Genomic DNA, 13,790 nt, shown 5'->3' on the forward strand with positions numbered 1-13,790 from the left:
CCCGTGGATTATCCAAATAGTTACCCATTTGAGGGTTCTGAATCTTTTTTTCTCTATCTATCACCTTTCTCATAGACTCAAGGTGGTTTACATAGGCAGGCTGACCCTAAACCCCCCTTTTTTCAAATGGGGTTTTTACAAGTATTATTCTAAGCCAGAAACCCATAGAACTCTCCTAATCTCCAAGCGATTCCCTTAGTACTTAATTGTTAGTAATTAGTAGAAGTGTTTTATTCCAGTGAATAAGATATGTTCCATAAGACCTAGGCTGTAAATCTAATTGGCTTACTTATGAGTAAGGTAAAAACACCATTTTCAAATACCTCTAAGAGCTCCGTGTTTCAGATCCAGTTGTAATTAAAGAATGTTGTGGCGCTCATTCATTCCAGTGCTCTGTACCTTGTATTGTTACTTTGGGGCCTGGGGGCAATTTGTTGCAGTTTTCTTTATTCTTTAATTTTTTTTTTAATTCACTTGTATATTTTCCTCTCACTGAAGAACAAATGGATAAAAAAGTGACCTTGACAAGATGTACATGATGTCATCATGATTCCTGTTGTGTGGAGTTTTACTAACATGCCTGTGAGGTCGTGTAACTGAATAAAGCTTCACAGAAAGGCAAATGTGATATGATTGTACATACAGTTGCAGCAAGATTATTTTTGTGCTTGATTAACATGCAGGAGGGTTTGGACACATCAGTAGCACAGGACGGGGGAAAATGTTGATGTATTACTTATTTATTTAAAATATTTGTGTCCTTCGATTCACCTTCCGCAAAGGAGATGCTCAAGGAGAATCCCAACATATCTGTTTGTTTATAGATGTATGCCCCATCTTGTGATCAAAATTGTCCTGGGGCGCAGGATTTATAACAACAATAAAAAACAATCCAGAAACCCTTGAGTCCTCTGACCAGTGCCTGCACTGGTTTTTTTCCGTTGCTGGGCGATGTGGTACTCAGGTTTACTTTTTTATCAGTGCTCACATGTTCATTGGTAACACAGAAAGGCTGGGGAATGATGCAAACAGAATTCACAGCTGATGCAAATTGCATAAGCTGCACATTCGAAATGAATTTTTGAAATTCTCCTCGTTAAACCAGTATTCAGGAGGATTACGACGCAAGGCAGAATTGTTGGACAAAGAAAACCTAGAAAAACTCTAGATTAATTCTAGAAGTGGAGCACAAGCTATTTGCTTTCTTTTTAAGCTCCTTCAGTTCATTTGCATCTCTGTTGATGTCATTATGGTGCACATGTACACTGATGATCAAACATTTCTTGCTAGCCTCAAAGCAGTGACTGGGTAGTAGGTTGTAGTTCACTAGGATAAGAATTTTCAGGAGTGACACCAAAGCTACTAGGGGAACTGTGGTGGATAACCTGAGAGCAGATGACAACCACTGCAGTATAAATTTGGCAACCTTTTGTGTAAACGGAATAAGGATGCAGAGCAGGACAGGAAAAAGTGTTTCTGCCGACTACCTTTCAAAATGATAAAAACCTCACAATCCTGATGTGTTCATAATTTGAGAATGAATTGACAAACTGAAATATCCTCATTGGCTATTATTGGCTATTATTTTCCTCATTGCTTAAACCTTGATTTCTCTGATTTGCTCAGGTGTTGGTGAGAAACAAGATTGTCCATTATGGTCAATTCAACGTTGGCTCTAGTCATGGTGAGTTGTGTTTCCCTGAAATTTTGTCATTATTCCTCCATCTGCTGCTACCTTTCTGCCTTTTGGGGAGGGGTCTTGGAAAGAGCCTGTATTTTTTCAGCCTTTGTGCAGTGAGCTGATGCTTTTTTAGAAGCAATACATTTAAAAAACAAAACAAAAACAAACTATAAATAGCATACTGGAGTGGAAGGAATCGGGCTAGAGACTGCAGCAGGGGACCAAGTGCTCAAGCCCCCCAACAGTCCCCTGCACAGTTTTAGTCCATTTTATATATCTCCCCAAAAGTGATTTTTTTTTTTGAATCAAAAAACCTGAATTTAAAGCAGGCATTTGCTTACCCAAGTAACTTGCCCTAAAAGACACCTCCCCAATAACCCACTCTGCTCACAAATGTGCATGAACACCTGTGTAGTGTGGCCCTGTGTGCATGCGTTTTTAATTAGCAAATGTGTGCTGGTGAACCTGGGCAAAACAGCAATGGGGTAGGTGGGGCTTTAGTATTCCTCTCCTATAACTGTTTCCGTCCCAATTATGCTCCTTCAGTGCCCAATTTTTATCGAAAAGAGGCCTTCTCTGAAAACAGTAGAGATTGACGCAACAATGACATAAAATTCATGAAATAGTGTACCCTTGAATGTGAATCCCCCATGGATCCTAAAGCCAATTCAGTATAGTGTTTGAAGCTGATGAGTCATTCTAAACTGTGGGGCGGTCCTTGTATCCTGGGCCTTCAGAAACCCCTGCCATCTGACTTGGCCTCCAGGAGGCCATCTGTCAGTCCCAGCTTTTCTCTTACTACGTGTGTCTCTCTTGTTGGTCACTTCCACAGGCTCCTTCTTCATTCCGCTTAACGTGGGTCCACATCTGGCCCCAGTTGCCACGCTACTGGTGTACACCCTGCACCCGGACAGGGAGGTGGTTGCTGATACTGCCAGGTTCCAAATAGAGAAGTGCTTCAGAAACAAGGTAAGGCACTGTTTGTCACACACTTCATGTGTGGAGCTGCTAAGATGCCTCTGCTGCTTGTTTCTGTTTATATTCCTCTTCGTATAGCTGTCTACCTGTTTCCTCCTCCTTCCCTTTTGCTCCTTTATCCCTCAGTTGAGCACAGCAATAAACTACTTGCTCAGTATATGGAAATTCCCTAGGAAGAACACTCTGATTTCTGCCAGAGCCACAGGGACCCAAAGAAGATCTCACGCTCTAGAACCCAGTCATATTTTCTGTTGAGGGTCCCCTGTCAGAAGAGTTTGAATGGTGCTGAACTAGAAGATGAGAGAAATGATTATTTTCCATTATTCACTTCCATATTCAGTTATATCAAAAGGCTTTCTCCTCTCAATTCTGCACTGAGTGGTAAGGAATCTGAATCTGAATGGCAAAATCAGCCCCAGAAGATGTGTGAATTAGGTATTGCACTAAAAGTGAGGGCGAAAAAGACCAAGATATTTTTCTCATACCAACAGTGCTTTTCTAAGTGTCTAGCAGCGCAATCCTACTAATGCAAACTCACAATTAAGTTCCACTATGTACGTCTGTAGGTTTTCGTGGCCAGTAATAATCCAGCAGTTTAACATATCCTGGTGGGAAGACCATGGTTGTGTCAAAAGATTAAAATCCATGTTGTTTAAAAAAGTCCAGTCTTCCATTCTGTAACTTGTTCAGAACTTCATCAAGGAAACAAGCCTGGATAGGACACATTGCTAGAGAGAGAGCCAGAAACAGCAGTTAAAAAAGCAGCACCCTCCAGGTACTTAACAAGGAGTCTTGCTTAGCTGTAGAGCTTCGCTGACTGCATTCTTAAAGCAATCTCAGCCTAGCCCTAGTATTCCATCTCTGCTGGGAACCTCTTCCTTATAAAGCTCCTTAGTATCTGTTCTTTTTTTTTTAATTAAAAAAAAATCTGCTGCTGTCCTGGCTCTCACAATCCCTCCTACCCCTCCCACCCTGTTTACAGATGGGTAGGAACAGCAATGTTCAGAGAATTCCTACATGCGCACACACACACACACACACACACCCTTGCAGTGGCCCTAGTTTTTCCACAGTGGGCTTTTTCAAGGGGGGCAACTCGATTCAAGTCCATTAGAGTCACTAAAGGGTGACCCGCAACATGGAAAGTGCCCCTGTTAATGATTCTTTTTTGAGTTGAGCCTTGGGGGGCCATGACTTGGTGACCCAAGACAAGCCACGCTGGGTTTTCCCGTCCCTGGTAATTGGTTTTTAATTTTGCCCAAAAGATTTTTTATTTAGGTGCTATTGGTTTGTAATATTCCTTTTGAAGAATCTAATGGATATTTTGGTGCTATTTAAATGTTGGGGAATTGAAAGCAATGCTAAAATGGCACTGATCAGAAGGGTAGCATTTTTAAAAAAATCAATTTTTAAATTTCCACTTAAACACATTTTCATTTGAGCGTTATTGTACACGGTTTAACATTTTTAAAAACTACAGAGGCAAAATAGCTTTTTTTTTTTTAGCACAAATTAAAAGATTGTTTAAAAAAAAAATACATGGATAAACAGGAAAGGTAATGGTGAAAGTCTACCAAAATGTAGATGATAGGCTCAAGTGTCCAATACATCACAGAACCATGGCTGTTAAAACAGTGAGTGAATAAAGCATGACAATTCCAGAGCAAACGCCAAGTGTAAAAGCACCCTGAGAAGGAAGTCTTGGATACAAAGCATCCAGATATCAGTTGGATTTCTCAGGAGCAATGAGATTAACCCTTCAAATTCTTTCTGTGCAATTCCAGGTCAGGCTCCAGTTCTCTGCGAAGCAAGCCCTCCCAGCTTCCAATGTCAGCCTCCATATTAGTGCTGCTGCCAACTCCCACTGTGCCCTTCGTGCCGTGGATCAGAGCGTACTCCTCTTGAGACCAGAGAGAGAATTGTCTGCTGAAAGTGTAAGAATACTGAACGGCCTGCCTCTTTTGGTCACCCCAAATTGTTCTCTCTGGCTGGTGACTGAGAAGGGAATGTTGATCTCTGTCCAACGCTTGTTTCTATCCCTGTTTATCCTTTACTCCATCGTACTAGCCATACTTTATGGATATCTGTATACATTATTACATAGATTCTGTGTCTTATTTCTTTTTCTTAGTTAGGAGATGGGCAGCCCAATCCTGAGCTGCCCAGTGCGCAAGGCTGCTGCAGCGCCAAAAATGGCTGCTGCTGCATCCAGTGCACTCCAGGCAGCTGCCGCCCCCTCCTCCTTGGGTCCCCCCAGATAAACTGAGTAGTCCTGCAATGGGACTACTCAATTCTATGACGACCTGAAGGTCAGTGTAGAATGAAGGGCCTCCATGTCGGGTGGCCGGCCCAACACTGAGGCTCTGGATCTGGTGGAACGAAGCTCCACCGGTCCAGCCTCCCTCCCGACCCGTTCCTTCCCCCCAGCACACCTTCTCCTCACCCTCTCCCTGCCTGCCCTCTGCTCCCCCACTCCAGAACACCTCCTCCCTGCCTCCCCCCCACTTACCTCTCCACTGCTTGGCTGTCCATGCAACTGCCGAGCAGCGGAACTCTGATGTTCCATCAGCGCTAGCCCAGTGCCAGCCAGTGGCTAGCACCAGTTTGTGGGCTAGCACGTGTGTGGGCTAGCACCAGTGCGAAGGCCACACTTGTGACAGTGCACGCCGGTGGTGAGCCGGTGCGCGCTGAGTAGGATTGGACCCAGAGTCGCTTCGTCCAGCTCTGAGTATTGGTCTGAGATTTTGCTTGCTCCCAGCCTGCTGTCCTCGGCAGTAATCATATCAGCAAAGGGCTGTGTGAAAAGTTGCAAGAACAGCAACTCACGTGTAACTGCTGTGCTTCTTCAACATGCTGGTCTGTCTTGTCTGTGTGGCAAACAGGCATCCTAAGACCAGGCATGCCAAACATGTAACCCACCAGCCCAGCAGTTCCCAAATTTACCATGGTCATGGCACCCTTCTTTCCCAGTTGCCTCTCTTTCTGGGCTCTCCCTGACACCACCATCTTGGATCATGCAAAATCTTGCATAATCCGTGGCACCTGGGAGAGCCTGGAAGAAGAGGCCGCTGGGAACATTCCATGGCATCCCTGTGAGTTCACTGCAGCACCCTCAGGTGTTGTGGCACACAGTTTGAGAACCACTGCACCAAGCTGAACACTGCTCCAGTTTACAGCACTTTCATCACACAACATTTGGAGTACCTGCAATATGCAATATATTATGTATTGCCATAGCCATGGTTATAATAGGTTTTTGCGCTTGATCCTCCTTTCTAGGTCTACAGCCTTCTTCCTTACAGGATGTTTGGTTACTACTTCGAAGGGCTCAACCTAGATGATAACCCTCAAGAGCCCTGCATTTCACCTGAAAACATCTTTTACAATGGCTTGTACTATGTTCCTTCTAGCTCCCACAATGGACTAGATATCTACGAGAGCATCAAAGTAAGACTTGCATGTTGTTCTCTTATGAACAGTTATAGAAGTATTTAATATTATCCATTCGCTACCACTTGCAATGGGGTACACCCCAGCAAGTCAACCTGGTTTGAATTTTGCTGATTAGTTTTCAAATGACAAGGCAGTAAATGGAAGAGCATCAGAGTAAGACTTGCATGTTGTTCTCTTATGAACAGTTATAGAAGTATTTAATATTATCCATTCGCTACCACTTGCAATGGGGTACACCCCAGCAAGTCAACCTGGTTTGAATTTTGCTGATTAGTTTTCAAATGACAAGGCAGTAAATGTAATGGAGCTTAGAATCTAAGTGACTGTGAAGTCCAAAGGGAAGATATGGGCAGTCCTGCATTAGAAGTTCATCAAGTAACTCAGCAGGTGGTTGGTTGAGTGACATATGGCTCACAAGATACCATCAACAAATCTACAGACTTCACATGGGTAGGCTTTGCTGTGGTCAAAGGGCAGGAGAAGGGAAATACTAGGGGGAAACTCCTATGTGAAAATTGTCTTGGGCTAGAGAGAAGTTCTGGCTCTGGTGCTAGGTTAATGCCTACAGGTGGGACAAGAGGAGGTGCTAGTACTGTAACTGGGCTCCCATTCTGTGGCCTTTAAAAAAGACATGCCAAGGACAGGATGGAATGGCCTGCAATTCAGTGTGATCCTGAGACAAGCTTTAAGTCTGCAACAAGTGATGTCAGCAGTGGAAGAGCAGTTGTTTACCATGGAGCTGAAATTTTGATGAAGGAATATTTGACAAAGTGGGGGATTTGGGGCACAGTTGGAAGCAAAACAGATGAAAAGGTCTAGGGTGGATGCATGTAAAGTTAAGAGTTGGGCCAGATGCCCAAATTCTAAGATGGAATGGGAATGACACACAAACCAGTAGCTGATGCCTGCTAGAACCAGCTCAATTAATCTGGTCCATCTTTGCTTTAGGAGTGTGAGATATAAGGTTCCCAGGTAAGAACTGGTCCATAATTCCTTGCTTGAGGTGAGATAATATTGCCCTTCACTCATTTTACACTTGAATGGTAGGCACTGTCTTACCAACTCAGGGTCAGAGGGATATCGCTTAATGACTACCTCAGTCTAGCGTTGTGGTACAAAACGGTTTCATACTGCAGGCAGAACTCATACAATTTAACATAAGCTGCCCTTGTTTCCCATTGTGTTATTCTCCCACTTCCAAATTTACCACCCTGGACTAAACCAGATGATATGTGAGAAATGCATGAATAGCATTACCAGGTGCATTTATTTTTATAGTGCAAAGTGGCATTGGAGGTTGGCAGCAGGAGGAGGACAGGAAACCAAAGGGTAAAGTGGTGCTGTCCTTTATAGTGCTAAACTTCCTTGGGACCTCTTCAGAGGTAGAAACAAAGGATATAAATACTTGCATAGTAAGTATGTATTGCATAATATTTCAAGGCGTTGATGATTTTTTGTTTACCACCCTTCTGCATTTTGAAGGTTACAGGTATCAAGTTCATAACCAACTCCCGGCTACGCCAACCAGTCATATGCGGGCACCGCTCTGGTGGGATATTGGATACCGTTCGTCGTACATCTGTTGAAGGTAAATTGCGGCCAGGGGTGCTGCAATTCCTACAAGATGAGATGCAGAATGGATCTCCCAGTATGGGCTTTTGCAAAGGTCAAAAAGGTGAACAGGAAGTGCTAGTGTGGAATAGTGGCTAAAGAGCAGTACAAGTTTATCAGCTACATGCAAGACTGTAAGTTTTGACTGGGAGAAAGGGGGGAAAAAAACCCAGATGTCTCATTCAGTCCCACTTATATACAAATTGGATATGAGCGAAAACATGATAGGTAAGTTGGTTCCAAGTATTACATTTGAATGCACGATGGCAAACCAACTTTTAATAAAAAAATTTCTTAAAGTTGGAATAATCATGTTAATTCTAATTAATTCTAATGAGAATATTTAGTGTTTATATAGCACAACTCAGGAATCTTTACAATAGCAATATCACCACCGCCATCACCAGCCTTCCTTGCTAGGTGTGGCAACCACACTTGTAGATCGAGCCACAGCCCACTGACAAATGTGGTGTGGAAGAAGCACAGCACATGCTCTTCATTCCTCAGGAAAAGGGCTTGTGCATCACTGCGCTGCCTCAGGCACCAGGCCATGCGTTCACAGGACTTCATGTACATGGAAAAATCAGTGACTTTCTTGCAACCAACCTGAATGCAAATGTACATAAGAGGCAGTGCTACAAATGGGGAGGGGGAAACTCAACAAGGGGCTGAAGTCTCTAGTGAAATGAAGTTCCACCCTGAACAACAAAGCAAACACAGCTTTCCTATCATCTAATATTTCTCAATATGAACTGCACTTTGCAAAGGTTTGCCCACATTCATCTGCAAGTAAGGGAGTGAGAGCACCTCATGAATGGTGCTACTATTCAGATGCCCAGCTGTAGCTTAGTGAGGGGTTCTGGGGCCACAAAGCATGCAGCTGCAACTGCCTTGCAGATCAAACTGCCTACAGATTTCACATGGAGTTGTCCCTTGTCGATGCACATTTTCAGAATTTAATTCTTCTTTTTTAGAAGCTCCTACTGCTGCTGTTCCTAATGCAGGAGAGGACTCTCGAGATAAAGCCATGATTGCGACTGTTCGGAAGTTCTTCCCTGAGACCTGGATTTGGGACCTTGTTCCCACCGAGTGAGTTGTTCTTGAGCCTCTTTCAAAGGATCCGGGGCCCACAGATTCTACCCAGAGCAATAAGTGCTTAGTTAACCCCTGCTAATTGGGTAAGAGGCACTTTTTCAAGTGGGTGCTCTTTTTTTTAGCAGGGGGAGAGTAACTGGCCCACCTCACCCCAGCACTGTCTGTTCTAGTGGCTGTCTGCTGGTGTTCTTTTGCATCTTTTTAGATTGTGAGCCCTTTTGGGACAGGGAGCCATTTAGTTATTTGATTTTTCTCTGTAAACCGCTCTGTGAACTTTTAGTTGAAAAGCGGTATATAAATACTGTTGATGATGATGATGATCAGCACCCCTATTCACACCTTTTCTGTATTTCTGATCAGGAATGACACTTGGAGAATGACAGGAATGATTTCACACCAGTCATATGGATAACATATGGGGCTGTCTTCAGAGGGTGGTGAAGTTGGGCTAGGGCTCCAAGACTGGCAAAGGGACTGCCACTGTGCCAACACGGCCAGCATTTACACTTTGCCTGGGGTACCCAGAAAGGTCAGAGGCAGCATGAGGAAATTCTTGATCAAACATGGTGCAAGTCCCTGTGGACCTGTTATGGAGGATCAGGCCTGAGAAGGGGGTTAGGATTTGGTGGGTGCCACTGCTTCCTACCTGCCCCATTCCTGGAGCTGATCTGCCCTACTCCTTGGACTCATCACCACCCTGTGCTGCCCACTACCCTCCCCCACTCCCTGCTTCCTTCTCAATCCTATGCACTCTTACTTGTGGCAGTGGGTAGCAGGTGTCCGCTTCCACACGGAGCTAGCTACTCACTACTCTTGATGGTGACCAGGACACACGCTCCAGAGGATCGTATTAGTGACCTGTGTTATGTCGTCAGAACACTCATTCCTGCAGCACAATGTGCTAATAGGATTGGGCCATTAGGGATATTATTCCATGCTGGGGGGGGGGGGGGGAAACTATCCAAGAATAGATTCTGTCAGGGTTGGCAACCCTACCTGTCACTCCCACCAACTCCATTGCCAGCAAAAGCAAGAAAGAGAGACTTCTTTCTTGCAATGCAGTGAACAGAAAAGGCCCTGGAGCAGGGGCAGGAGAACAGTGACACAATCTAGGAAGAAAACAGCAGGAAGCACAGCAGTGACAGTGTCTTCTGCTGCAATGGGAGAGCTAAAGGATTAAAAAATGATGTGGCTGCAACCTGGCATCCTTGCTCATAAGACCTTGATGTAAGGCTCTTCATCTCAGGGATATGGCCATAAACAAGCAAACTCAGTGCTATGTTCTCCCTTTTTATTTTCTTCCTATTTTTTTCCTTTTATTAGTGAATTAAAAAACACCAAAAATGAATAAGGAAATAACGTATAACATAAATGAATTATATAAAGATTACAAAAGACATTAAGGGCGCAATCCTAACCCCTTATGTCAGTGCTTTCCAGCACTGACATAAGGGCAATGCAGCTCTGAAGTTAGGGAACAAACATTCCCTTGCTTTGAGGAGGCCTCCGTGAGCGACACCCAACTGCAGGATGCAGCACACGTCTCATTGGCACTGCTGTGCCAGTGCTGGAAAGCACTGACATAAGGGGTTAGGATTGCGCCCTTAGAAACAGAAAAGCTTCCAAGTGTCCAAGAATGTATCCATACATGGTTGCTGTCTGAATGTCACGTTCAAATGTTGATAAAGTTTAAAAGATCCTCAGTTCATTGACTGATGGTAGGGGGCACTTCTCCTTTCAGTGTCTCAGTATAAGTCTTTTAGCCACAGTAGGAGCATAAAGATTCCCATTTCTACAGTCTAGTGTTTATCATCCATGAAATAGGCAGATGATTGTGGGGAAAAAATGTACCAACAAATACATTGTACACTGTAATAGAGAATTAATACAGCTATTCCCCTTTTTCTCCCTTTCATCCAGTGCAACTGGAAAAGCCCAACTCTCTTATATCGTCCCTGACACCATCACAGAGTGGAAAACCAACGCCTTCTGTGTGCATGGAGAGGCTGGGTTTGGCCTCTCAGAATCAGCCTCCTTGACTGCCTTCCAGTCATTCTTTGTGGAGTTGACAATGCCCTACTCCATAGTGAGAGGGGAAGATTTTCTCCTTAAAGCCAATGTCTTCAATTACCTGGGCACATGCATCCAGGTAACCTTTTTCTCACTCTTTGTTGGTTTCTTTGCTTGGTTAGAGAAGTACTGAGAAACAAATACAGGTAAGCGTTTGCAGATTTGATTCACCATCGATGCCGGGGTCCCAGTTTAAATGTCCTTGGAATTTTTAAAGTGCACAAAAATTGAGTTTCCTTCCTTTGCACAGCAAAACCATGCCATTTCCAAGCCTCTCGGGCTAAATATAGCTCTAAAAACCTTCTTCCTAGTCTCCCAACATCGCCCCAGAATACATCAGTATAGAGCTATACCTCATTTAGCCTCTAGATGGAGCCGAATATAATGAAACTAATGGACTAATTTCATTCCTGCTTTCAAGGAGGAATGCCCCCCCCCCCCCGAATCAATCACAGTTAATTTTGTTTTTGTTTTTTGGACTTATTGGGGGGATTCCCAGGGCAACTTTTTCATTCAGAACCAGGGCAGGTAGTTTTTGGGTTCCCCCTGCAAGTCCAATAAGTCAGCCCAGAGCATTTTATTAGCACCCAGTGGAGGTAGATCAAGTATGCCTCTGCCTCACCCCCCACACTACAGCTTCTGGGAGTGTTAGGGGAAAGTATTCCTGGGAGAATGCAGGCTGAACAAAGGGAGTAGGCCTAGTGGTTCATGGCCAGTCAAGAGTTTTGTTTAGTCTTGTGTATTTGAGGCTGACCAATGTTCTCAGAGGAAGAACGTGCACATGTGGTAGAATCTGGACTCACAGATTAGGAGGGCAGTGAGTGGAAAGAGATACTTGGATATTCCATGACATGAAACCTATGGGATGAGGAAGTCCATGTGAGTTGTGACGTGCACTTATTCCATGGAAAATTTCCATTCACACATTGATTTTTGCCCTTCTGGGTTGGGCTTGTCTGTTCAACCAGCTGTGGTCTATCACATAAACATGTCCTTGGAGTCTATAAAAATTCTTAAGCAATTTGTCTTCTCATTCGGCTGACTCAGATTTTGGAGCATATTATTCTTGCATATTTATTTGAACAGGTAGGTGTAGTTCTGTGGAATAGACAGAATCTGAATGTCTGGGGCATCCAGATGTTCCATAAAGTTAGCAAAAGGAACACTGAATTGTTTCCTAGAGATACAACACTTTAAAAATTGAATTCTGAATAATTTTATCAATTCTTGCCATATTATCTCTGTCTTCTCAGACATATATGCCAGTGGTTCTCAAACCCTTATATAGAGTTTATGAACCACTAGGTCTCTGTGGGAGCAGGGGGGAAGGTAGTGAGATGATCCTCAGAAGGTGTTGCTACTGGGAACTGAGGGGCTTTTTTGTCAACTTACCCCCCTTGCACTAGCCTCCTGGGGGTGCAGGGGGCCCCATGAAGCCCTCTGCAGGGCTCCCCACATCTCGGAATGTTCAGAAAATGTGATTAGGAAAATGCTATTGAGACCCGGAAGTGGGTTGCAATTGCATTTTTTTTAACAATCCAAGATACGGGGAGCCCTGTAGAGGGCTCCACGGGGCTCCCCACACCCTGGCGCAAGGGGCGGAAGTTGATGAAAAGGACCCTCAGTCCCCGGCAGCTGCACGATCCTGAGGATCATGCTGCTGCTGCCTTCCCTGCCCCTTAAGGGGAAAGGATCAATTGTTCTTGGGCTGGTGGGTTGTGACCCACTAGTTTGAGAACCTCTGATGTATGCAGTTGTACCAGTGCTTAGTGTACCCTTCTAACAGGGCACAGTACAGAACAAATATCTGCCCACGTAACATTTTAGGTGCGTGAGTTATCGGATATTAATGTAATGAACACACTAAATGGTATCAAGGCTCTCTAATGGAATTGCACCAATTTCTTAGAAAAAGCTAATCTCCTGAAGTTAACAATGTCATTGTATTACCTGATCTGTAGTTCCATTCATCACAGTAGCGGACTGTACTGACATTGTACTTCTATTGTGCCATTTCTATTGTTTTCCAGCTCAAGCTTCTTTGTTAAAAAGAACATATAACTCACAGACATAAGTCCATTTTCCTCACAAGAGTTCCTCTTGCCAACAATATCCTTTGCCATGCTGATGAACTTTGGTTATTCCTGCTCTGTGCTTGGGATGCAGCATTAAAACATGACTGTTTTCTTCTGTTAAGCCTGTGCGTGTACAACAGAAGGAGACTTCATAGGAATAATAACCTAGAGAGGAGGCTGGCAAAGTGCAGGAGATGGAATGAGATGCAGTACCTTTTGCTCAGGTGTTCTCTGCCCTCTCAGAAGTTAACTTGCTCTATAATGGTAGAGGATAATCAAGTCTATTGTAAGTGTTTTATTTCCTCGTCTTGCCAGGTCCGTGTCTTCTTGGCACAGTCCCAGGATTTCCAAGCCCAGCTTCTCTCACCTGTTAATGATAACGGATGTGTGTGTGGAGGGAAAAGGAAGACCTACATCTGGAAGATCGTCACTAAAAAACTTGGTCAGTGAGCACATGAGCTGCTCGTTTCTGTCCCTTTGCTTTGTAAATGAAGGAAATCTGGTAGCAGTTCATCTTGTTGATGACTGAAGTGATCAGCACTGAAGAGGTGCCACAATTTGGTGATCTTCCACCGGCCTTGTGTTGTGATCTGCCCAGTGCTTGACAAACCCTTTGGGGTTTTTGCAGGCCTGGAAAGGCAACAACATCCAGAGAATCCATGAAAGCCTCTGGAAGGCAACCATGTGTGGCTGGTGGGCTGCATTCAGCTTCATGGACCACAAGTTGCCCAGCCCACATTGGGGATAATTAGCCTGTTACGGTAGTGCATTCCAAATCTAAAGTTATAAAGGTGTAGGTGCTCCTCAACACGCTGGCTAAGCTGCCC

The 13,790-nt window shown here is 44.2% G+C and overlaps 1 protein-coding gene across 1 annotated transcript in view; it reads left to right on the plus strand.

Moving 5' to 3' along the window:
- LOC136638641 (ovostatin-like) overlaps positions 1–13,790 on the plus strand; it is a 61,653-nt gene that overhangs the window by 20,109 nt on the left and 27,754 nt on the right. The window contains exons 13-20 of the mRNA XM_066612674.1: positions 1,627–1,684; positions 2,514–2,650; positions 4,444–4,593; positions 5,939–6,106; positions 7,595–7,700; positions 8,728–8,812; positions 10,739–10,967; positions 13,279–13,405. Coding sequence (XP_066468771.1) covers positions 1,627–1,684; positions 2,514–2,650; positions 4,444–4,593; positions 5,939–6,106; positions 7,595–7,700; positions 8,728–8,812; positions 10,739–10,967; positions 13,279–13,405 — 1,060 coding nt within the window. The remainder of the gene's footprint in view (positions 1–1,626; positions 1,685–2,513; positions 2,651–4,443; positions 4,594–5,938; positions 6,107–7,594; positions 7,701–8,727; positions 8,813–10,738; positions 10,968–13,278; positions 13,406–13,790) is intronic.

This window comes from Tiliqua scincoides, chromosome 2 (assembly GCF_035046505.1).
Source record: "Tiliqua scincoides isolate rTilSci1 chromosome 2, rTilSci1.hap2, whole genome shotgun sequence".
Lineage (NCBI taxonomy): Eukaryota > Metazoa > Chordata > Lepidosauria > Squamata > Scincidae > Tiliqua > Tiliqua scincoides.